The 24,722-nt window shown below is 40.9% G+C and overlaps 2 protein-coding genes across 3 annotated transcripts in view; both read right to left on the bottom strand.

Annotated features, from left to right (window-relative positions):
• Positions 1 to 788: 788 nt before the first annotated feature.
• On the bottom strand, positions 789 to 3,138 carry LOC146562295 (L-serine dehydratase/L-threonine deaminase-like). Its single transcript, XM_085293107.1, has 8 exons — positions 3,065 to 3,138; positions 2,790 to 2,946; positions 2,609 to 2,648; positions 2,383 to 2,522; positions 2,080 to 2,171; positions 1,464 to 1,691; positions 1,246 to 1,370; positions 789 to 1,162 (listed from the first exon to the last, which is right to left on the bottom strand). The coding sequence occupies exons 1-8, from the start codon at positions 3,076 to 3,078 to the stop codon at positions 969 to 971; spliced, it is 990 nt and encodes a 329-aa protein (XP_085149233.1). The 5' UTR covers positions 3,079 to 3,138; the 3' UTR covers positions 789 to 968.
• Positions 3,139 to 5,345: 2,207 nt separating this feature from the next.
• hectd4 (HECT domain containing E3 ubiquitin protein ligase 4) overlaps positions 5,346 to 24,722 on the bottom strand; it is a 39,003-nt gene continuing 19,626 nt past the window's right edge. For both annotated transcript variants that reach the window (XM_085293924.1, XM_085293925.1), the window contains exons 38-76: positions 24,569 to 24,650; positions 24,254 to 24,456; positions 23,961 to 24,096; positions 23,691 to 23,873; positions 23,395 to 23,559; positions 23,136 to 23,305; positions 22,790 to 22,905; positions 22,592 to 22,695; positions 22,338 to 22,499; positions 22,028 to 22,176; positions 21,810 to 21,889; positions 21,352 to 21,515; positions 20,999 to 21,236; positions 20,754 to 20,890; positions 20,541 to 20,667; positions 19,976 to 20,113; positions 19,386 to 19,522; positions 19,143 to 19,303; positions 18,879 to 19,060; positions 18,580 to 18,785; positions 18,352 to 18,482; positions 18,017 to 18,222; positions 17,730 to 17,909; positions 16,000 to 17,393; positions 15,699 to 15,906; positions 15,396 to 15,619; positions 14,828 to 14,973; positions 14,633 to 14,736; positions 13,766 to 13,889; positions 12,965 to 13,155; positions 12,713 to 12,859; positions 12,495 to 12,614; positions 10,707 to 10,862; positions 9,915 to 10,018; positions 9,513 to 9,734; positions 9,256 to 9,422; positions 8,903 to 9,098; positions 7,887 to 8,109; positions 5,346 to 7,629 (exon numbers count right to left, since the gene is read on the bottom strand). In XM_085293924.1, the coding sequence (XP_085150050.1) occupies positions 7,493 to 7,629; positions 7,887 to 8,109; positions 8,903 to 9,098; positions 9,256 to 9,422; positions 9,513 to 9,734; positions 9,915 to 10,018; positions 10,707 to 10,862; positions 12,495 to 12,614; positions 12,713 to 12,859; positions 12,965 to 13,155; positions 13,766 to 13,889; positions 14,633 to 14,736; positions 14,828 to 14,973; positions 15,396 to 15,619; positions 15,699 to 15,906; positions 16,000 to 17,393; positions 17,730 to 17,909; positions 18,017 to 18,222; positions 18,352 to 18,482; positions 18,580 to 18,785; positions 18,879 to 19,060; positions 19,143 to 19,303; positions 19,386 to 19,522; positions 19,976 to 20,113; positions 20,541 to 20,667; positions 20,754 to 20,890; positions 20,999 to 21,236; positions 21,352 to 21,515; positions 21,810 to 21,889; positions 22,028 to 22,176; positions 22,338 to 22,499; positions 22,592 to 22,695; positions 22,790 to 22,905; positions 23,136 to 23,305; positions 23,395 to 23,559; positions 23,691 to 23,873; positions 23,961 to 24,096; positions 24,254 to 24,456; positions 24,569 to 24,650 (7,420 nt within the window). In that variant the 3' untranslated portion in view covers positions 5,346 to 7,492. The remainder of the gene's footprint in view (positions 7,630 to 7,886; positions 8,110 to 8,902; positions 9,099 to 9,255; positions 9,423 to 9,512; positions 9,735 to 9,914; positions 10,019 to 10,706; positions 10,863 to 12,494; positions 12,615 to 12,712; positions 12,860 to 12,964; positions 13,156 to 13,765; positions 13,890 to 14,632; positions 14,737 to 14,827; positions 14,974 to 15,395; positions 15,620 to 15,698; positions 15,907 to 15,999; positions 17,394 to 17,729; positions 17,910 to 18,016; positions 18,223 to 18,351; positions 18,483 to 18,579; positions 18,786 to 18,878; positions 19,061 to 19,142; positions 19,304 to 19,385; positions 19,523 to 19,975; positions 20,114 to 20,540; positions 20,668 to 20,753; positions 20,891 to 20,998; positions 21,237 to 21,351; positions 21,516 to 21,809; positions 21,890 to 22,027; positions 22,177 to 22,337; positions 22,500 to 22,591; positions 22,696 to 22,789; positions 22,906 to 23,135; positions 23,306 to 23,394; positions 23,560 to 23,690; positions 23,874 to 23,960; positions 24,097 to 24,253; positions 24,457 to 24,568; positions 24,651 to 24,722) is intronic.

Raw genomic sequence — 24,722 nt, 5'->3', positions numbered from 1 at the left:
AATGAAGCCACTGTCATTCAAAATCCTTTTCAGATGGTATTACATGTTTGATCAAATTCTGAATGTACTTTTCTGTGTTCATAATTCCATCAGTTTCAACAAAAATCCCAAACATCACTGGCTGAAATTTAGCCTCAAACTATCCCCTACATATGAATGACAAGACCTGTTGACACTGATTTTCAGCCCAGTTCTTCTTTTTTAATCCTCTACTTGTTCAGCTTGCTTAAAATTTTTAAGGAAATGCTGCACACCATGCTGTGATGTTCCAGATTTTGGGCTAATAGCTCTTTGGGAATCAGCTTGTTGGTGCAAGAAAATATATATTTTATGCCAATCAAACTGTTGATTAACTCTCGAGAGCTATTGCTCAAGACAGTTTTTTAAATTACAATAAATAAATAAATAAATACAGTGGCTTTTTGCAAGTAAAATACAAAGAAATCAAAGGTGGCTCAAGACTTTTGGCCAATACGGTAAATTGAAGAACTTGTTAGTTTTAAGACAAAGAACAGAACTATAGTTTAAAATAAAGAATAGTCTGAAATTTGGTTATTTTTAAGGCCAATAACTAATAAATAATTAGACCTGGGGGGTTTTTTTCACATATTTTATGGTGAACAGTTACACACTGAGTGAACTGTTTTACGTCAAATGGAGTTTTGTGCATCTTTACTAAATTTTCATGTTGGTGCCTAACATACAGTCAGTATACACCACATATATACCATATGTAACGGCCCTACAAACAAAACATACTAAATACAAATCAAATGCAGCTTAAATGTGGGTTAAATTATTGTTTTTCAGACAGACCTTATAAACAGAAACACAATTAATAAACATATCCCATCTTTATTAAGTGCTACATACAAGTACTTATATTATATTACAGAGAGTAAAATAGGGTTTAGGGTTTGTGAGCAGGTGGGGAAAAGGAAGAAAGGTCAGGAAAACTCAGGGTGAAGTTAAATAATGCCAAGCTGCTTTTTCAACTTGTTCAGTTGCTCCAAGCTGATGTTGTTGCCGCCACACACCACAATGATCACAGGGCCCAGGTGCTGCGGCAGCTTGCGCTCATCCCTCAGCCTTTTGATAATGCCACTGTACACCGCTGCCAGAGCAGCACCACAGGCAGGCTCCACCAGGATCTTCTCATCATCTGCAGAGGCAGAATATCAGGAGAGATCTGTGATCAGATCGGTCATTTCAAATCTGTTGTTTGTCTCTTCAGGTTGTACTCACCCACAAAGCGTTCAACAGCTTTCACAGCCTCCTGGTCTGTGACTACTTCTGACAGAATCGGGTGTTCTTGTGACAGTTTCATTGTCTGCGCTGAGACCTTTGCCACGCCCAGTGTGGTTGCAACACTGTAGAGTATAATACAAGGCCGCTGTTCACCACCAGTCCAAACATTTGTTGACACCCTTATTTTTTTTAGTTAATTAGCTAATCAGCAGTACCTTGTAATCGCAGGTAAAGTCACATGCTCTCCAGCCTCCATGGCTGCATGGAGGCTATGTGCACCCATAGTTTCCATGGCTACAACAGGGACGTCAGCCCAGTTGGCGCGACGCAGTCCCTCCACCACCCCATTCAGCAGGCCCCCGCCTCCCACTGACAGCACTATCGCTCCTGGCTTCTCCTTCAGGTCGTGCTCCAGCTCCTTCACCAGAGATGTGTGGCCTTCCCTTTGTACACAAACGCAAGCTGTCAGTTTCTAGAAACTCAGCACTGATTTTGCTTTAATGCACAGCAATATAGGAAATCTCTGCATGGTGCAGCCTGGTTTATAAAGCTTGGTTGTGGCATATGATTATCAAATGCCAATAATATACCAAGTAACCCATAATTTCAATAATTTATGGTTAAGCTTAACACTTTGAATGTGACATCTCAAACAAATTAGTTATCTGACAACCTCCCCCAGAATAGCTGTGATAACATACATCTTGCCACATCATCTCATTTACTCCTTGCAACTGCTCTGTTCATGCATGATAAGACAGGTGTCACAGTAACAGAAGGCTAATGTAAACACAGTCACAGCTCCGAGGATGCCAACTGAAGCCATCTTACCAGATGAGGGGATCATCAAAGGGAGGGATGTATATCCAGCCAGCGTTGTTTGCCACAAGCTCCTGTCCGTATGCAATGCCTTCATCTACATTCTGTGGAAAAGAAAACATACAAATGATCTGGTATATCTCTCCCCCCCCCCAGTTCCCTTCAATCAATGAAAACCATTTAATAGTCATCTTGTATTCTAAATGTAACCTGTGGGTTAATAAAATGAAGCATATTCATTCAGAATCTACCACCCTCGTACATTCATTTGTTCTGGGAAAAAGTAAAAAAGTGACTGAGGAACATTTAACTAACCTTGCCATGAATGATCACAGTGGCTCCCTCATCCCTCATTTTCTCCACTGTTATGTTCGGTGTGACGTTTGGGACAATGATAGTTGCAGGAACCCCGAGCTTGCGGGCAGAATAAGCTGCTGCCATGCCGGCATTTCCTCCTATTGAAACAAACAAACAAACAAACAATTAAATTAGACACACTGAATGCATCAATATGGTAAAGTAGAGACTGTTGTATTCTCACCTGAACAGCAGACAAATCGCTCATATCCTCGCTCTGCCAGCTACAAGGAAACCCATAACAAACATGTCAACACAGAATTCATGAGCCAGTAAACTGACCCTTGCCGGTTCCTTTCACTCCCAACAAGATCCTCTTTCAAATGCAGGGGAAATCAAATCATTGCCAGATAGGAATTACTCACTGTTTTGCACAGGTGACCGAGGCCCCTGATCTTGAAGGATCCTGTCGGTTGCGACGAATCCAGCTTGAGGTAAATAGAGGTCCCGGCCAGTTTGGTCAGGGCAAGGCTCTCCCTCACTGGAGTGGCCACGTGAAGATCCTGCTGGGTCTTCATTTCACTTTGGACCAAAGGGCAAGCAAAAAGATCAAAAATTTAAAACATCAACCTAAAAAAATTACAAAATATCAATTCACAATGAGGTCATTTATACGAGAAGAACACAGGTTTCAGCTCACCTAGTTGTAGACATGTTTCCCTGAATATTACAGATCCTGTGGATCCTTATTCTTGTGTCTCTTTATCACTAAAATTTGTCAAATTTATGTAGCACTTGTCTGTGGACTTGACAAACCAAACCCATTTCTCAACCAATCAGCATTGCTCATTCAGACCAGACTCCTCCCAGTCATGATGAGGATGAGACAACCCAAAAGTGAATGACTTTCTGATTGCAAGCACAATTTTTGTGAAATGTGCTTATTATTATGTAATTATTATAACAATCTGAGAACCAAATCATAGAAAAAACACAACCTCCTGCTTAGTACTGATACAGTTGGGAAAGAATATTTAAAAAATAAATGTCCACAAAGTAGATGTTATTAAAAACAGTTCCCCGTTATTAGATGCCTAGTTTCATCTTGTTCTTGTTTTATTTGAATCTACCCATGATGGATTTACTTTCTCTCTCCCATCTAAAGGAGTTGGACACAGTGCTGGCATCCCCAATCACCAACAAACAAAGGCAGGCACTGAGTGTGAGTCATTGTGTCACAACTGAATTTCCAAAAAACTGTCTGAAGACATGGTTACAAAACACAGTCATCATCACCCATTTTTCTTGACAGCCATCGTTCCATTGAAACAGTTTCCTAATCATTAGACACCCGTCTTTTCACCTCTTATTAGCACAAATCTCAGCTGTTTTCAGAAAAAACAACCGTAGCTTGCCTCCACCAGTGTGTGAATGAATAGTGGCATTGTAAAGCGCTTTGGGTGCCTTGAAAAGCGCTATATAAATCCAATCCATTATTATTAGTAATTGTCAGTCTCTCCACCTTTTCATCGTGAGCAGGAGTTTGGCTCAGTGAGATGAGTAGCTGCCTTGAGACCCAAAGGGCCAGGTTCGAATCCTGCTCATGGGTTTTTTTTTTTTTTTTTTAAACTTTTTCAGCTTTTTTCAGCAGAAATCTTCAGCGTTAAGGCATCCACACAGCATTTTCGCAGGAAATGCAAATTTTTCTAGTTAAGCAACTTAACACTCACCTACAAATCATTCAAGCACCTAACCAGTGTTGTGTGTTTACATAACAGACAGCTTAGCAAAAAAACTATTTTGAATTGTATGGTTAGGCACTTTGTTACTAGCAGCTGATTTTCCCCATTTGTAAGAAAAATGCCAAAGACAACACAGTTCGGCATAAAATAGCATTTTAAGGTTTAAGCTAATAACTTGGGATATCTGGGCATGGAGTGCAGTGTGCACACCATGCTACTGCACGTGTATACAGTGCATATTATATATGTATTATATTTGGTTTGTAAATTGCTTTGGTATAATATTTCAAAAACAGCATTTAAGCTAAGTTAATTTGGAGTTTAGCTACTTATTATGTTTCCATTACACCGCATTTACACTCTGGTCTCCTTAAGTGAGTAATAATTGAGTTCCTGGTGGTATCAGAGAGCCCCTTTGACCGCATGTTGTCCATTCACAGCAAAATCTTCCAAATACAAGCACCACACTTCAAATCAACTCCAGGCCTTTGATCTGCTTAACTGATAACAACATGATAAAGGGATTGCCCACACCTGTCCAATAAAGAGCCTTTTAGTCGATTGTCCAGTTACTTCTGGTCCCCTTTAAAAAGGGTGGCACATGTTAAGGAGCTAAAACTCCTAAACCCTTTATCCAGTTTTACTGTAAATACTCTTAAATGACAGCTTAAAGTTTACATTTACACATTATGTCCATGTCCATTATATAACTATTACTGGAATATGTTTCAGTAAACATAAGTAAACAAGTAAAAAAATAAAAATAAACATGTGTCAGTGTTCAAATATATATAGACCTAACTGTATGTCTTAAATTTGACCTAGAAATTTCAGCAAAGCAGTATAAAAGCTCAGTAAGCACTGACAGCACACAAAGTCTTTTGGTCTCTTCCTCAATTACACACATTGCTCAAGACAGTTTTCTTTGACTAGAACACACAATGAAACAGAATCCAACTATTGAGTCAGTTTTACTGTTTTACTGGTAGTTACTTAACTGCCAGTAAAACATACAAAGCATGTTTTAAAATAGACAAACCATGACGTCATGATGAGAACTAATTGTCAAAAGAGACTGGTAACAGTCACATTCACCAAGTCACATCACCAGCACTGGCTGGTCAAGTATGAAAATGTGAGGGTTCCTGTGACCAATAACTTAAAGACCAATTAGTTAAAATGATAATTAGATCAAGAGCAAAAAAACAAAACAAAACAAAAACACAACAACAAAGAGTATTTGTACATGAAGACATTTCTTTATTGTGACACAAATCTCAAATGCCATCTGATTCTTTACATCTGTATAATCCATTTTTAGATATGTTAAGCTTCCGATGTGCAGAGGTAAGACAGTAAAAGTTAAGTTAATGCAACCATAAATAATTGTAATAAATATCAAGTAAATGTACAGCACACATTTTATCGTAACACCTCCTTGTATGGATATGTCCGTTTTATAACCTTTCCTACCCCTCCCAAGAAGGAGTAGTAGAAGAGAGAGCGTCCCTGTTAGCAGCGGTGTATCACCCTTCAAAAGGAACTGAACCAAAAACCAAAAAATTTGCAAGCAATCAACAACCCAATTAGTCAAATAGCAATTTTCGCTGTGTTTTTCAGTACTATCCAAGTAAAATGGCGATTTTACTCACACAAGAAAAACATGTTTCACCATGAGTAGAAGAAATTGAATCCATCTGAGTACAAGACAAAGGTGATAATAATATTATTGGTATTTCCAAAAAATTCATAAAAAATAACAACACAACAAACTGGATATCCAACAGACATCAGCTAGTTTGCTCATTTTAGAATCTTTTCTTGGAAGAGTAGTGCAAACCGAAAACCAAAAGTTATAAGGTGAAGTGAATTAGCAATTAATAAAAATTGCCAAACATAACTTTAGTCTATTTACATTTTTTTTCCCATCCTATTTATTTATTTTATTTTATTGTTTTTTAAACACAGCTAAACATTTGGTTATGGGTAATTTGACCAAAAGAAAAAGAAAAGAAAAAAGCAGAATGCTGTTCATTTCTCATTAAAGAAAACTATGAAAAGGCAGAACTCAATTTAACCCGCTGCCCCTTCCTCGGTGTACGTGTGAAGATCACGTATATTGGGAATAGGAAACAAGGACATTCACATTCAGTAGAAGTTATTACACAAACAATGTGGAAGAGCAGCAGCTCATGGGTTCCCTTCCTGCTTTCACAATGCAACATAGGTTTCACAATTTGTAATGCAACTTTATAAAAAAAAAACAAAAAAAACAGAGCAGGCTTCGATTACCATCGTCCAATCTACCTGACCCCTCGTTCTGCCACAGCTACTAAGGTATTAAAAAAAAAAACAAAAAAACAAAACAGAAAAAATAAAATAAAAGTATCTATCTATTTATAAACTAATAGATTAATATGACTTTTTACATGACTTAAATACCCTCCCTTCAGAGACTTGGATAAAATGTAATCAGTTTATATAGGCATAAGTTAGTTTGTCCATTAGGAGTTCATTTTTATTTAAAACAGGCAGTAAACTACATAATATCCTGTACAGCACTTGTTCACACCTTCTGCCTGCTTATACTTGACAGGTTCCAAGACTAGACAGCAATACAAATTTCTTTTCTTTTTTTGGGGGGGGAGAGTCATTGTACCTTAAACTCAAAAGCCATGATCATCATCTGATTTTCACACACAGCATTACCCTCTTGAGAGAGGCTCCTACAGCAAAGGCATGTTTCTGAACATCACCCCCACAGAGGGGTGGCAGAGGGAGGCAGCTAGGTTAAGCGTTAGGAGAGTAAATGTTTGTTTTGTGCCATAATGGCAATGCCAAATCCAGCGAGTCAGACCGAGATTACAGTGCTAAAATGTTAAGCAATCGTGAATTCAATTAAATTCAAAGTGCTGATCTCAAAGTTAGCCCGTAACGCTGCTAAATTCACAGAATTTGACTGAACCTTGTTAATCCTTCTGTTAAAGGAAAGGGGAGGAAAAGGTGAACAAAAAGTCTCACAGTTGGTTCACTTCAGCGTCGTCCTCAAACTCCGTGTCAGTGCCAATTCAGAATATCTTCCCTGAATTCCCTTGAAAAAAAATAAATAAATAAAATAAAATACAATAACAAGAAGAAAAAAAAAAGCAAAACAAATCAAAATAATGAAACGTACAATTTGTGTAAACTGCAATATAAAGCAGGGATAAACAAAGCATTGCCACTGAAAATGTAATAAAATTAACTTTGTGACTTGTCAATGCAGCAGAGCATAAGGTCTGTCTCAGAGGAAAGTCCAGGAACTTGGGGATGAAGGGAGAAAAGGGGTCACGGGTGAGGGCGAGGTTTGGGGCACATGGGGGGGAATATTCGGTTGTCAAGTCTTCTCAGCCGCTGAGTGGGTCCTCGCGGTAGTGGATGGCGTAGCGCAGTTTCTCCAGCATCACGTCCAAAGAAGTATACTGGGGCAGTTTCACCATGAACATACAGGTCTCCACCCGGATGTAGCGAGAGTCTGGCTGACCTAAAGGAGAAACAGGAGTTCATAACCCAGCACTTCTCTCCCAGTTATGCATGTTTGCTAGTTGTTAATGAACCAGAAGCCCAATGACGTGCTACGTAGCAGGTGCTATAATAAGCTGCCAGCTATGCAGGTGTACAGTAAATGACAGCAAGCCTGAGATTTTGAATGTGTGTCTGTAATTTAACATTTTAGAGTTTGCTCAAGTTTGCAAGAGAAGCTGAGATGATTCGGGGCCTTGCTTAACCCTCAGATCTTACCTGCTGCCCCATCAGGAGGGGCGATCTTCATGGGGTATGGGGGAACATGAGCGGTGTCAGGCCCCCCATCCTTGCAGGGGCACGTGAATGGGATGCGCTCCTGATTGCATGCAAACTTGATGAACTTGCAGAGCTCCTCCTGAGTGAACATCTCCAGGGCGGTCCAGAAGAACTCGATGTGCTGGTCAGTCTCCATCAGGCCCACCTGATACATTGTATGAGCCTACGAGGGAACCGAGCACATGCTGAAATTAAATACTAACCCGTGACAACACGAGGTGAGTGAAATCTCTCTGTATTTCATATATTTAGCATGAATCAATAGCAGAATAAAATAAATAAATAAACTGCCTAGCCCGACAAAGAAACTTTAATGACAAGTGACACAGACATATCACTTTCACACAAATATATGTTTCACCTCAGTGTTAATTTTAATAGCAAGCTTTGATTTAGTTTTAGGCATGTTTTAATGTTTTAATAATTTAGGCATCTAAATTCTTCTCATTTTAGTTGACTATGTATCAAAAGGTTCTTGTAGACTAAATTTGAGGTTGATTTATTTGACTAAAATATAAAGTGTATTTACCAGCTAGAGTTGCTCACACAGTTTACGGCGTAGTTTCATGTGTGCCAAATGTGTCCATGCGTCTACTCCTCCCTGTCTTCCAAGTGTTGACATTTTGCTCCTTGTTTCACATTTTTATGAGAAACAAGGAGCCGAACTCTCCTGCTTTCTTCAAGGCAGCAGATCAAATGTGCACCTCTAACCTTACCTCACAACTAGATTACTTCTGACTGGATCACTTCCAAACTGGCCCGCCTTTATACACAACTTTTTTAGTTCTGATTGGATCTTATTTCTCCAGAATTTTCTCATCTTGCTTTCATTTGTTAAGAAAATGTCAGTACATTTTATTTTAGTTATCATCTTCTTTGGGTGTCAGACAAGAAAAAAAAACGTTGACGTGAACTATGATGACAATTATTGGTCAACAAAATTAACACTGCTTTACCTTCAGGAACTCCAAGTTGATGTAAGGCAGGCCGCAGGTGCGCAGCTCAATCTCTATAGGGCTGAGCATGGTAAGCAGCTGCAGGGGAATGATGGATCCGAGCCCTGCACGCACCGCTGTCATGCACTCCACATTCTGCAGCTCCCTCAGACGAAGGCTCCGCACCGCCCGTGCATACACATCCTTGTTCTGCCAGCTTTGCAGACAGATACAAGTACACAGGATATCCAGAATGAAATCACACCCTAATGTTCTGTGGCATTTGGCTATAAAGACAACTTACGCCGAATTAAGATAACTGCAAACGGGAACGGGAACAACAACAAAAATGCGATCAGTGGGATGATTTGTACCTGACAATGAGGCTCCGCCCTCCCTGACAAAGCTCCACTTCTTCACCAGTCATAGTGACATAGGTAAAGGTGCAGCAGGGACGGCTGGGGGAGTCTGGGCTTTCTCCTGAGTGGTGCTGGGAGGAAATTTCAGCACACAGGGCCTCTAGCTCTGTCTCGTCAGTCACCTTCAGCATAGGAGGGAAAAGGTAAATTTGAGGTCACTAGAGTCATGTTGGTAGCATCTAAAGGTGCTACAAACACTAATATACACTTACATTTTCAAATTTCTTGACATAGTTGTAGGTAAGCACATCAGCTTCTTGCAGGTCCTGCTCTGAGTCGAGAGGCTCACCAACTAGGCCCTTCCAAAATGAGCCCAGTAAGTCCAAAGGAAGTGGCACATCTGCACGTATGGCTATGCCTAGTAGTTGGCCAAAAAAGTGCAGCAACTGTTCCTCTGCATAGCTGATAGGGCATGGAGTGAGGATATATTTCCCCTGAGAACAGCACAAATACAGATACGAATTATATTACTCCTAACACAGCAGTTTGCATCATGTGTGATAAAACACATTTCAGTTAGTATCTAGCACACAGTCGGATATGAATGAAAACAAATAGAGCAAAAAAGACAAAAAAAGCAGAAAACATGGTAGGTAATAGAAAATAAATATTACCTTATTACGATTGGCTGCAGCACTGGGACAGGGGAGCAGCAGGGAAAGTGCAGAACTCTGCAACTCCTTACACACCTGCCACAGGAAGTGTCTAAAAGAGCCACCTGCACACATTGATCACAGCCAGTTAGAACAGGAAGGGGGCAAATACTATTCACAGGGCTGTACATTGATTCAAAGTGCACATACAAACAAACTTTGAAAGAATTTTAGTTCAATACAAATAGACCCGGAATCTGTGCTGCAGGCTTCTGCTTATGTGATTAACTATTGCAGTATGAGAACTCCTTTTACACATGGTGCTTATTTACCCCTTCTTAAAGCCAGTTTTGTTGTTTTATTTTGGTAGAAATGTCCTTCCTTTTTTTAGGTTCCGGTATTATTTTTTTTATAACAAAAAATATTGTGAAATATAGTGAAACATGGAAACTTCTATCAAAACGAAACAGAAAACCTACATTGGCCTGTAATGTCTTGAAAGTGGTCAATTTATTTTATGGCCTGACAGTGTAATTAAGTAACTGCAAATGCCACATTTACATGATGTTAGTCTCTTTACTTCTTCCTGTATTACAGAAAAACAAAATGAGCAGAGCAGAATAAATCTAAGTATATCCAGTGCTTAGATTCTCAACCGATTAAAAGTTCATATATTTTGCCATTGATTTTGTATTTTGCTTTTAATACTGGTTAGTTAGTTGTACCAGTTATTTGGAAGTTTATGAATTAAAATAAATCTCAAGCGCAAGAATCAAAGGCAGTACAGAAGTATTGTGAGGGAGAAATTCTTACTCGTGCCATGAACTTCCTCTCCAGTGAAGCGGATGTTAAAGGCGTAGGTTGGGTCTCCTCCACTGGCGAGTTTCACACAAAGCTGGGATGACGGCACACACGACAGCTGGCGTGCTGCCTGGCAGAAGTACGTGTTCTCTGATGACCTGATCTCACCTGAGGCAGACGCACCCAATCAGAAAAAAAAGCACGTTTGACAAGATACCTTGAAAGTATGAAGAGTATTAGGGCCACATTAAGAAAAAAAAATAATTATTGATCATTTTGAGAAAAAAAAACCCCAAAATGTGCAGATTACAAACTGATGCAGCCTCTGCAAGATGCTTTGTGTAGATGAGTTACTGAAACAAATTGATTAGCTGCTACATCCCACTAAACATTGGATGTTAGATAGATGCTCAGACCATGTCTATATTGGGTCTGTTGTTTTTGCAAGCAATCGACATCTATACGACGTCCAAACAAGGTCCACAATTTGGACGCCAAACCATGACCCACCTTGGAGGTTAATATAATGCTCAATATATGAACTTTGGACAGGATAATTACTTTGGGCGTCACGTGGACATCTGTGACAGGTGCCGGAAATTTACATGATTAAGAAATGTAGTATTTTTAATTACAAATATAAACATTATTGTTATCAACATAAACAATATGTTTAAATAAAGATTATTTAAAAACATCCCTCATTACTTATGTGTTATTCTATTGATTTATTCAGTACATGTTGGTATTTTTTTTAATGTTAAAATGCAAAATAATTATGGTTAAAGTATTTTTGAAAACTTTTGAAATTCCTTTTAAAAAGAGCACAATTGTATTTAAAAAGTTTAAAAGAGCATTTTCTTTATATATGCTCCATATTTACAAGTAATCCCGTTTTATTTGTGAAGAGGTTTGTAAGAGGAAGTGAGTGTGTTTGTATTCAGTAGCAAGACAAGAAGTTGCAACAGAAAGTATGAGAAGTTTATGCAATTGTGTATAAACTGGACTACTCTGCTCAACAGTATTTGTTTATTCGCACATTTTGCAAACTGTCTGTGAGAAGCTCGGGACATTTCTGCTCCAAATCCACCGTGCAGCTGCTCACTTTTGTTTTAGCTCAGGAGCCCACGCCATCTGAAGATGTCCACTAATCGCTCTGTATTCCTTCACACATAACTGTTTCTGTACAGAAAACATGCCCTCCACCATCTGGAAACATGGGACTATAGAGCCCATAGAAGCAGCCTAAAAACAGTCTAAAATGAGTCGAAGATGTCTTCAACAACCACATTTTAGACGTTCAGTAGACGTTGAAAAAACAAAAACAACATTGCCTGGCGTTACAAAACAACCCCTTCAGTGGATCAAACATATAAACATATGACATATAAAAGACAACAGTCCGATGTCACTTGCGCAGTGGGACTGTATCTTGTGATACAATATACACGCTCTTCAAAGTTTGTGGGTTTTTTTCCTTCTGACCAGATGTTGCTTTCTGCACCATCGTTTCAAGATCCTTATTACCACACTCTGTTTATGTGCTAAAAGAGAAATCGTTTTCTTGTAACTAAAACCGATTTTGAAATATAATGTCACTAACTTAGCTACACAAGCCATTATATGGAGGATATAGCAGCTGTGGCAATTTGCCTTGAAAATATTTTAATCTCCACATTTCTATATTTTTTTCTCAAAACCATCAATAATAATTTTTTCTTAATGTGGCCCTAATGCTCCATTAAGTGATATAGAACTTTGAAAAACTAAAAAACGTGAACCAGTGAAAGGAATACCCACCTCCCACAATCTCTAGAGGGTCCAGTGTAATCTCTGGAGCGGCATGGTCAGCTGTCCGCTGCACTGTGGCATTCAGTACTCTGTTCATCACAGTGACCTTAGTGTCATAAAAGATTAGGCCTGCAAATAGAACAAGCGGTGAGTCATTTCAACAAAGCAAGCTTTCCAGATAGGTTACACAAACTACAACGCGAGATGTGTGCTCAGATCCCGCTCACCTTTGGCCTCACTCAACAGAGCTGCAATGCTGTTTTGATACGTATGTGTTTGTCTCAGTTCCACCAACGGCAGGAAGAAACTCTCCAGGCTGTTGTTGAGCGATTGCAGCAAAGCAAAGCGTAGGCGTAAACTCTCCACAGGCACATCTGAAAACATTGACATTTATACAAAAAGTTATGTATAGCTGACAAAACCCCCCCGAGGTTTCAAACTTTTCAGTGAAACTCCAAAAGTGCTGGCAGTTTACATACTGAGCAAGCAGGCCACACGAGGATCAGCAGCATCACTGGGGTCCAGGTAGACTTCATGGGGGTGCAACCGGGATGGTGTGATAGCCAGGTGACGGCACAGTCTGTTGATGTACTGTACCAATGCCACATCCATTTCTAAGCTCCACTTTCTACAAGCCTTCTGTGCATGGCGAGTGTCTATACAGGTGCACCTGGCAGAGGAGCACGGGAGTTCTTAAATAAAGAGCTCTAAGCTCATTAAAAACATTAAAGAGCAGAAACATTATCAGATAGAGACAAGACACTCAAAGAATCCTTAATACAAACTGATCCCTAAGAGCCAATCAACTGCCAAACCAGGGGGGGAAAAAAAAAAAAAGACATGAAACAACTCACACACTCGCCTTCTTAAAGGCAAGCAGAAACTCAGCAGCCATATAGAAATATCTGTGGGCAGTTATTTTTGATAGAAAGAAAAAAACAAAACAACCAAAAAACCTTCAGTTTAAATAATCACCAAAATGTTTACTACATCCGTAGAATCAGTCGACTCTGATAAAAATGGGACTTTGCCCCAAAATAAGGCTTATGAAGCTTTTTTCCCCCACTAGAAATTCTACATATATCATCATCTTTGCAGTTAGTAATAAGACATAATATATGCATTTATTATTGTTTTTATAAAGGTTAAAAACTTCTAATTAGGGCAGAATTACTTAAAACAAAAGAAAACTGACAACATGTTAAGTGTGTGTGTGTGTGTGTGTGTGTGTGTGTGTGTGTGTGTGTGTGTGTTTTCAAACAAGGCTGTTCAAATCTCACCTCTCAAAGTGAAGATCATAACCACAAGCCAAAATTGCCCTCCAGACACTGCGGATGTCCTGCTTGGCTCGGTCAACAGCAAATTTATGGAAGCCTTCTAGTGTCAAGTACTTCTCCTCTGGGACTAAAGAAACCATTCACAGCAGGTTACATTTCATTTACAAATACATGGATCAGCTACTGATATGGAAAATTCTCACTTTTATGATAATGGACTGGCGGTGTGTCAACAGACAAAAGTGCCTTTAAATGCAATTGTGTGGATGTCTTAAATTCTCTGGTAACCTACTTACATTAATTTCAATGTTGTGCTGCTTCATCCTACTTTCCTACAATTCAGATACAAATATTATACTTTTTCTTCTCTACAGTTTCAGCTGTTAATTAGTTTTCAGATGAAACTTAATGAAAAGGTTTATTAAGATACTAACAAAACAAAACACCCGCGCAAAACATTGCTTTTAATGATTTTGACATATGACAAAGTGTCTCGTGTCTGGTTTTGGGTGCCCTCATGAAATGACGCAACTATGGAAAAAAAAAAAAAAGCAGAAATGAAACTGCTATCATTTTGATGTTCAATTTCCATCAGGTTCCCTAAAATTTATCTCATGACACAGCACAAATGTTTTCACTTTTTCGTGTCCTTTGTTTTTATTTCACTTTTACTTGCGAAGGAACATTTGAAACTCATGGATAAGCCTGGATAAGTTCACAGCTTAGGAATGTGAATATTTCTTCACCACACATTTAGTTCTGTGGTAGTTAGGTAGTTAATTCAAAGGTTGTTTTAATCCTTTGCAAATCTTTGTGTTAGCTAAAAATTCATAGATGTGTGGAGTCAAAGTGGGAGTGTTTATTACAAACCTTCGGTTTTCTTCGCAGGAGATTTTTCCACATCTTTTTCTTCAGGTCTGGATTTCTCAGGAGATTTCGGCTTTAGCACTGTTTTCTTCTCACTCAGTGCGGTTCTGAGAGATGAGCACATTTTAATTCAGTTATCATGGCAGTGTGTTTATGCCTCTATACATGTAGTTACCGTTCAAAAAGTGAGTGACGTACCTGACACTGTTAAGCACAGACTTTTCCTTAGTGGGAGGTTTGGTGATGGGCCTCTTGGTGCTTACTACCTTGCCTTGATGCTGCTCTTTTCCTGCCTTGCTGTACTTGTTCTTATTTGGCTTAGGAGTGCCATACTTTCTTAGAATCTAAAAAAATAAAACATTTTGTAAGTTGTTGTGTACAAAAGTTGAAAAGTTGTTTTAAAACAAAAAGGTCAATTAAATTAAATTACAGTTAAATTATTATTTTTTTTTTTTTTGAATTATAGTAATCCATCTATCCATTTTCTTCAATTTTTCGAATTCAGGTTAGGGGCATTTAACCTGGCCCCACTAATTCAATGTCTTTGAACTGTGGGAGGAATCAGAGAACCTGAAGAGAACCACGCTGACACGGGGAGAACATACAAACTCCACACAGAAAAGGTCCTGATTTAATTCAAACTCAGGGCCTTCTCTCTGTGAGGTGACAGTCCAAACTAAAACCGAGCCAGCCATTTGACTAACAAATTTTTGATTTAACTATATCAAAGAATTCACAAGTTTACTGTTGAGCACTTGTTTAATACCTGAGTAAGTTGGTCCTCAAGTACTTTCTTGGGAGGTCGAACATTGGTGAAGAAAGTATGCAGTAGGTTGCCTGGTGTCTGAGAGTTGATCTGCTCCTTGCTGAGGTAAATGTCAGACACTTTAACGGGCTTGGCTGGCGTGAGGCTGAGCATCTGCTCCGAGTGGACACAGCTCTTAAAAATATCTGTGAGGACATCTCGGGCTCCAGGTACAAGCTTGTCACCTTCAAACAGAAGAATTTTAATTTAGACAAAGTAAGAAAACTAAAAGCAGCAAATATGTGATTGTAGTTAAGTGACAACCTTTGATTGTTTTCTCCAAGAAGTAGTCTTCAAGGGCAGAGCTTCCCTGTGTGTCAAACAGGCTTTGGTTAACACTGGAAGCCGTGAGGATCTCCTCATTGGTCAGCTCCATTAGTTCTTCTTCACCTTCCAGGCTGGACAAGCCAATCAGGTCACTGCTGTTGAAAAGACTGGCACGAATTTTTTCCACTTTAGCTCGAGAACGCACCTATAGTCACCAAAAGAGAAATTTTCCTTACATTTTCAACATCTTAAGCACAAAATCAATCAGATGGAATAATAACGATTTGAATCAGCTCACCTCAATGACAGCGTAACCCTTGATGGGTCTGGCCATGACTGCATTGCTCTCTAATGAGGTGACTGTGTGCATAGAGCCCCCATCTGACGCGGATGGCGTTTCTGCACTGTCGACAGGTTCCCCTAAGCTGCCGAGACTCCCAAGACTCCCTGTGCTACACAGGGAGGTATCTAGACTCTCCTGACTAGAAACTGTCTGTGACTCTTGGAGTCCCTGCTGGGGGTATGTAATGGCAGAAGCTGCAGCCGCAGGAGTGAGAGGTGGGACAGCTAAAAGCTCCTGATCGACGGAAAGTTCACTGGCAGTGCGGGAGACCCCCTGAGAGGAGCTGCAGATAGAGGTCTGGCTGGTAGAAGCTGAAGCACTCACACTCATAGCTGGAGTTACACTACTGGAGCTGTCGGGACTCTCGGGACCTCCGTTGTTTGCAAAGGGGCGCTCAGGTTCAGGACACACTTTACCATCCTGAAGGCTTGCAACACCAGTCCCAGGTTTTTTCTTGGGGTCCTCCTCCTGGAGAGGAATGAAGACTTCATCTTTAAAGAGCCCCCCATGTGCGTTGCAAGCCCTTCGGATAGCATTACGGACAACAGCCTCCTCCAGGTGCGTGGGAATACCTGAGAGCACCAGCAGGCGACTGTGAGCAGTGGGTCCAACCAGAGCCTGGCAGGCGTCCGTTACTGCATCGCTGGTTACGCTTAAGCCCTGTGGGTCCTTGTTGGCAAGGTGTCGTAAGATCATCAGCAGAGTAAGGCAGCGGTGGAACCACAGCATGTCCTCAGGTTTACTACCTGCCATGTTCAGCAGGGCACTGTCACTCTCTGACAGCCTTGCACCTCCACTTCCCCGTTTACCAGACACTGCTGCCACTGCAGCTGCTGCTCTCTCACGCTTCATCTTCACCTTCTTACGCTTTGATAGCAAACTGGGGCTCTGCGGTGTCTGGCCTGGGGATGATGATGAGGATGAAGAAGAATCACTAAGGTTAGGGGCACTGGTGGAGGACAGCGCTCCCACTGAAGAGCCGCCAACATTGAGAGGAAGTGTCACCTCTGCAACAGCCAGACACACTTCCATCAGGGCATGAAAGTATGTGGAGAATCGACTCTGCTCCGCACCCAGGGCCAATGCAATGCCTCCGGATGAGGACCCCCCTGCTCCAGCCCCTCCAGCAGTCCATCCCTGAGTTTCCCGGTCATAGAGCTTTCGGAGTTCTGTCTGCAGGGCCATGAGCACTGCGAGGCAGGGGTTAAGCAAAAGAGCAATTGAACTTGATAGACCAGTAGGGCTCTTGCGCTGCTCCAATTGGTGGATCTTCCGCAAAAGTTCCGCTAACAAGTGAAAGATGAGTTCTTTGATGGAGGGAGCCAGATCAGTTGTCCAAACCAAACCACCTAAGAACAACGACCAAGAAAATAATCAAAATTGGGATCTTGGGAAATCTTTATGCACCTAAATGTCTCGTGACTTATAGCTTAGGTTCGTAAGCTTTGAGTTGTTACTTCTAACTAAAAGGACATTAAAATGAATAATAAAAATTTAAAACTAAATATCACAATTTAGGATTTTGAAATCTTTTTTTGAAATCTCACAATTTAGGATTTAATGGGTGAAATCTACATTTGTGTGTTTAATGTAATACTACAACTGCTATATGACAGGGATACAGAAATATGGCAATGAAATACAACATGCACATTAAATGGTGTCACAATGGATATTCCTCCTACCAAGTAGTTCTACCACTTGTAGCAGCACAGATGAGGGAACTGTGTCCAGCTCATCCTCTGATCGTTCACTGCTCTCTCCCAGCTTCCATGTTAGCAGCTGTTCAGCAAATGCCATGGCTAATGGAAACTCCAGTGGCAAGGAGTGCAACACCAGCACAGCACCAGGAGGGGGGGACACCCCTACAATTAAGACAAAGGGATACTTCATTACATTTAATGGGTACAGAGTTTATTCACAAAACAGCTAAAGCAGCGTATATAAATTCCCTTTGGAATTAGATACTAACCAAGCTTGATGTGCACTTTATCAGTAGGGATCATAACAGAAGGATATTGATTGGTGGTAGGTGGGGGAATAAGGCCTGTGTTGGTAGGTGAAGCATCCAGAGGATAACACACAGCCTCCATCAGATTCAGCTGGCCATTTCTCCGCACCTTGTGACCCAGGCCATACACCATGACTCGAGCCCAAGGGGCCTTGTACAGACTTGAGCTAATGGAGTAGAAAAGATTAAGATGTCATTTTTGCTATCAATTTGATTTTGTTTTTAAGTTTTCTCTCCTATGTTTTTTATTTATTTATTTTATTAAAGCTGTTATTTAATAAACCACTATAACTCACTCTTTACGACAGCCTAGCTGGCTTTCTTTGCAGGACACGATCACAAATGCAGCTCCTGGAAAGCTGACATCCATGCTTACTTTGGATTCTGACACTGGGAACTCCTCAGATGTAAACTGCTCTGGTGCATTCTGTCAAGAATCACCCCAATTGTAAGAGTTGTAACAGCTTGTAAACATGCACCCTGAGATACATGTATTAAATTAATAACAGATTGGCAGAACATACCTGTAGAAAGCAGCATATCTGCTTTGTAAGCTCAAGTAAGCTTTCTTCTCCTTGATGCAAGGCACGGGTGATGGCCACTGTCAACCACTCCCGGATTGGCTGAGCGTTGCCCTGGTAAAACAGGTCTGTGGGGGAGCAACTTTGGCCCTCAAGGTTGTGCAATACTGACTGAGCCAGCAGAACAGAACTTGAACTGATCGTGCCATCTGCAGGAAGAAAAAAATTGTCACATTTACCACTAATAGAATATGCACATGGTATTAAGGTGTTTCATTATAATATCGTATAGCCACACTCACCAGGGAGGGGTGGAGCCAGCAGCTGGTTAGATAGAAGCTGCAAGTGTTCCAAGGTGATGTCACGGATAGCAGGTATGTGGAAGAGACGAGTGAAGGTGTGCGGATTCTTGGGGGCAAAGATGTTGAGCAAGGCCATGCGACAGTATAATCTGGCCAGTGCACTCTCACAGCGAAGAAGTTCCCTAAAATAAAGCAGAGCTGCATGAATGATTCTGTGCAGCATGTAGACGTCTCATATTTATCCTCATTGGATTCACATGTTACCTGTGAATCTGAATGTTGCTACTGTCTAATGAGACCAAGCCATTAGCTGCAGTACGGCGAGATCCAGCAGGTGGGCGTTCCAGCATTTCAATTGGATACCAGTACCTGACAAGCACACCCTCACTACGCAGGTATGTCTCCACCTGTACCAGTTCATTCACCTTAACAAAGCAAACAGTTTGTTCATCAGCATCTTTGTTGTTAAGATAGAAAACGCTTATAATGGTAAATGAGTATACTTACAGAGTCCACATCCAGCACAACACCATGCAAACCAAAAGTTTTTAACATGCCCCTGATGGCAAATTTCGGCAGTGCTGTTCCCCCTGTTGTGCTGTTGGTATTGTTGCTGTCAGGACATCGGATGACCACAGTCAAGCCTGTGTTGAAACAGTACATCACCACGAGGATCATTTAAATGACATCACATCATATTACAGTGGTCCCTCACTATAATGCAGTTCACCTTTCCTGGCCTCGCTGTTTTGTGGATTTTTTTTGTGCAATTTTGCATGGTTTTTTTGTTTGTTTTTTTTAACAGCACATTGTGTTTGTGTCCTGATTGGCTGTAGACCACTGTCAATCAATCTCATGCCGTGTCTCCTGGGTACTTTGCAGACTTCACCTATCACGGGTTATTTTTAGAACGCAACTCCTGTGATAAACGAGGGACCACTGTATATACATTTGATTTTTTTTCCCCACTGGAAATTACAATAAGGTCATTCAAGCCTAGTGGCAGCAAGTGAAAAGTAACTATGTGCAATATTAGTACAGATGTCTAAAGACTTTGTTTTGTGTGCTTCATGAAATAATGTTATTTCCTTTCATACCTTTGCGGACTTTGTCGATAGTGAACTTGTTGGCCTCATCCTTGATATCCTCAATAGTTGGGAGGTAGAGATCTCGAGGAATGCCACCATTCTCTTCATACAGAAATTCCACTGTCTGCCTCGCAATGTCAACCATACCTGAAACCAGAAACAGCGTCTCAGCTCTACGTACAGGTAGACAGTCTGGTAAGTGATTAATTTTATAACTTCAGACATCTATTTAATGAGGGTTGATGACAAGAATCCCATCATCAAATCATGAAGCACATTAAAGCATGTAGTATTAAAACTGAGGTCTGATTTGATTTGATACTTAATTCCTTGGTCTATGAGTGAACCTAAATTATCAGCAATAAACCTTAAGGCGGTTAAATAAACATGTACAAAACGTTCTTCCTATTATGACATTATTTTGACTTTTAGACGCAATTAACGCTCCATTTAGTTTTCAAAAACATCTTAAGGGTCATAAAGTTAAAGCAGCACAGGTTAAGTGTTTATTGTCATGGAAAGCTGCAGTGGCACGCAAGATTTTTTTGGCCATGTTGTAATATAAGTTATTTACCCAGCTGCAGAGCTCCTTTGATTTGGTCCAGGCCCGATTTCCTCTCAGCCTCGTTACGGAACCGTCTACGAATTGTGGGGAACACTTTTGTCTCCCATGCCTTCACCAGAAGGGCATAGTGGTCCTCCTGAAGTCAAATCAAAATTCAGTCATGAAATACTTAAGCTTAAAACTTTTTCCAACACAATTTTGAGCATTGCAGACTTTTCTTACTCTTGGAACATCATCATCATCCTCATCATCACTCTCATCATCAGCAATAGGGGGAGGATGTGGGTCGGGTCCAGAGGTGACCAGATTCTCATAGCTCAGCTCCACCTTATAAAGGCAGGACTGGTCACTGTTGTACTCTGCAAAAGCCAAATATTCAAAGGTTACTAGGCTATGAGGCAAAAATACAAATCGACAAGGAAGAAAAAAAATTATTGAAAAGGAATGCGAGATGACAAGAGACATACGCTGCTGAGCAACTGCAACAGCTGCAATCCGACAAGGGGGTCCATGAGAACCAGAGTCCGAAGTAACACTAGCGCCTGCATCATTATCGCTGTCTGAGGCCATAGCAAAGGGCAGTGCTTCAAAATTTGCACTGATTTCTTCTGCAAGGTCTACACACAAGTCAGCAGCATTTCTGTGTGCTTGGCCTTCAGCAAATGCAAAAGGCCGGCTTCCAAAGTTGGCACGTATCTTTGAGTTCTGCAAAGGAATATAGAGAAAGTCAATATATAAATATATACATGCATATAAATAATCCAGTACATTTTCCTAGAGCAGTTCAAATATAAATGAGCCCTTTTTAGCAGAAACCCACCTTCTTTTGAATGTGTACCAGGGGCCACATTCCACCAGCTACATCGTCAAGAATGGGACTAAGCCGCTGACCACAATAGGTAAAATACACCCTGCCTTTAGGGGCCTGACCAGGTGGAGGTGGAGTGCCCTCAGAACGCTCCCATCCAATTCCAGCTACATCACCTGTGTTCATGCAGATGGAACATCCACATCTCAGTAATGGCTTGATGTGAACAGGTCATGACACATTTTAAAACATGCTAACATAGGAAACAGCTCAAGTTAGATTAAGTTAAGAAAGCAAGATATGCTTTTCAATCAGCTTTTTGAAAGAGCAGCCTGGTAAGCAACATTGCATGTAAAACGTTTATTTCAAATCCATAACAGACTGCCGTATGGATTTCCAAGCTGTGTAAATCAAACAAAAGAAATGATCGATTGAATATGGAAAGAAAGATATTTTGGCTACTGTCTCACCAGGAAGTAGAGCCACATCCAGCCTGACACTCTTCCATTGCAGCAGACTGGAGCCATTATAATGCACTGCCCTACCATTACTGACACACACAGACAGAGAGGAGACAAGCACACAGAGACAGCATGACAAAAAAAAGAGTAAAGCAGTCAGCAATCAAGTAAGAGAAACAGAGCAGAGGAAATCCAAAGGGAGTATCTTCGCTTTAATAGCTACATACTTATGGAACAAACATGTGCCAACAGGGTTGGTCCATGCTCCATCCCTTTTCTCTGCTTCAGGTGCAAAACCAAAAGACACAATTGGCCCACTGTCCTCCTCTGAGTCTCCATAGGAGACAATTTCTATCTCCCAGTAAAACGATGGTGCCTGCAAGGACAAAGATAGAAAAGTTTAAACTATGGACAGGCTCCAAGTAAATAATTATAAATAAATAAATTATAAGTGAATAATTATATTTCATACTAATCGTTGATATTTGTTCAAACAAACTAAAATACTGCAGGAGTGGATTCCTCTGATGTGCCCACCTGAACTGGTACGGGAGAGGTTGCGTAGATGAAAGTGCCTCTGGGAAGCCCTCCTCCAGCACTTGGATCAGCCAAGAAGGTGACAGAGGTCAGACGGGATGAAAACATGCAGGCACGGACTGGAGGGAAAACTCTGGATGGACACCAAGTAATCTCCTTTGGCTGTTAAGACAAGCAGATCAAAGGTGAAAAGACAGAAGGAGCCCAAAATAACCTCTATGTATTTATTTGTCTATGTATTTAGGAGCCCCTACCTGACGTCTGTCCGTCTGCAGTGGTGGAGGTGGTGGACGAGCACAGTCCCGATACAGCATTCTTACTCTCTCACATTGAGCTTCAACCATGCCAAGGCGCTCTCCTGCACAAGATGACAGAAATGTGTCAGACACACAGTTGCTAAACTGGTATGGTGCTGAGAAGTACCAGCTGATGACATATCTGTATATGCTCACCAGGGCTGCACTCCTGGGCAACCAGGTTGAGAACCTCAACAGCAGCCGGACACTGCTGAATGAACTCTTCACAGAAGGAGCTGTCCTCTAGAAGTTGGGCCATCACCAGACACGCCCTGACAAAAAACAAACAAAAACAACAACATCACATCATATCACATAATGATGCTCCAGTCTGAAGGGGTTTACATTTTAAATATAAGATAGTTTCCCCTTATAATGCAAGTATGAGACTCAGACTAAAAAGTTCAAAAGTTGATTCCAAATTCAAACCCCAAGATATTTTGACACAGACCTGACCAATCAGACAAAATGCACAAGGTTACCTGCATTACTATTTACTCACCTAGTTCTGATTTCAGCCAGCAAGCGCACTGCAGCCATTACCGGGCTGGAGCCATCTCCGGTAGCTGGTAAAGAAGTGTGAATAGAGAGACTGCCCTCCTGTGGCAGAAGCATAGACTGCACAGCTTGTACCACCTTCTCTGTGATTGATAGCTTATAGAGAGGAAGAGCCTGTTGTGGGGAGAGCCAAAAGTGACAATCAGATTGCCACTTTTGGCCTATAATAAGAACTGTACATAACCTATTGTTGGAATTCTTACCTCAGATCTGGGAGTGCAGAGGCGTGATATTGGTACTGTCAGGATATCTGAAGCTTTGCAAGCTTTCCTATACTCGCAAGACGGAAACTTCACAGTAGCGATGCCCTCCTGCTCATTTATAGACATAACTATACCCACACTCCCCAGCACTCCTTTACCTACCACCTGCAGAGCAAAGGAAGCACGATAAAAAATGACAGTAGTTCATTTTTTCAGTGGTTTCAATGGATTGGATCACACCATCTTGATAAATATATGCAATAATAATGTGTGGTATCTTTGATATATGAACTAACCTGAACCTCAGAACCAATCTTGATAGTTTCTTTAAAGCCTCCAAGAGCACAGAGTGCAGCAACAGCCTGTCTGCCAATGGCCTGCAGTTTAGCCAGTTTTCTGCCACTGCTGCTGCCGTTCTCCAGAATACTCTCAGCATACTTGCCCAGCTGAGGGATAAACATTAGCGCCCGGGAGAGAACCTGCAAAACAGCCATGAGAAACACTATCAGCAAACAATATCAAGTATAATCATTGATATGGAGGTAAGAAACAGGATAATGCTTTACTTTCTCAGCAGTGCTTGTCCAGATCTGAGCAGTGTTGGACTCAGGAGCAGTGAGCAGACTATGAAGCAGGGCTATGACCTCTGCAGCCATGCTGTTGGCAACATGGCCACTGATAAATGGGCGTACCGGGTCTGACCTAATTAAGGCAGATTTTAAGAAGAAATGTTACAACCAAAGATCAGAATATGTATCTGCAACATACACCTACAACCTGGCAGTATCCACTTGCAAATATGACTGCAAATATTAAATGATTCATTTTGTATAAAATGTCTAAATCACAGAAACAGCACCTGGCCAACTCGGCATTCCTGTCTCTGCAAACAGCAGTCTGAGCAGTTTTCTTCTTGTCGCCAGCAGTAATGCCCCCAGCAGTCTCTTGGGCTAAAGTCTCCACAGGTGGACCAACGCTCACTATCAGACCAGACTGGGCCCACTTGTTGGCTTTCCTCAGGGCAGCAGATGCTTCTTCTGTAATCACCTCACAGCATCCACTCTAAATAACATTTAAAATAGGACAGAGATAAAGATGGCAGTTACAAAAAACAAAACAAAAAAAACAAAAAAACAGGCACTTTATGGTTCTGGTTTAGTTATTTTTAAGTTACCTTTGTCATGTCTCTGTCCATCTTTACAACTTTTTCCATGTTTGCTCCAGTGCCCAGTCGAAAGGGACGCCCCTCAGAGCTGCTACATTTTGGAAAGAGTGGAGAAACAGTAAAGTCAGAAACACCCAGAGTAAGCTTGCAAATGTAAACCCAA

This window comes from Mchenga conophoros, linkage group LG12, assembly GCF_057382185.1.
Source record: "Mchenga conophoros isolate Kocher_MC1m ecotype Shallow Benthic linkage group LG12, M_conophoros_male_GT1.1, whole genome shotgun sequence".
Taxonomy (NCBI): Eukaryota; Metazoa; Chordata; class Actinopteri; order Cichliformes; family Cichlidae; genus Mchenga; species Mchenga conophoros.
The sequence above is the reverse complement of the archived record's forward strand: the minus strand, read 5'-3'. Positions and strand labels throughout refer to the sequence as shown.

What these genes read in the sequence shown, in the direction of transcription:
- LOC146562295 (XM_085293107.1), bottom strand. An exon ending in TCGGTCACCTGTGCAAAACA is followed by an intron (nt 2,649 to 2,789) that starts GTGAGTAATTCC and finishes GTTTCCTTGTAG; the next exon opens with CTGGCAGAGCGAGGATATGA. An exon ending in CTGTGATCATTCATGGCAAG is followed by an intron (nt 2,172 to 2,382) that starts GTTAGTTAAATG and finishes TCTTTTCCACAG; the next exon opens with AATGTAGATGAAGGCATTGC.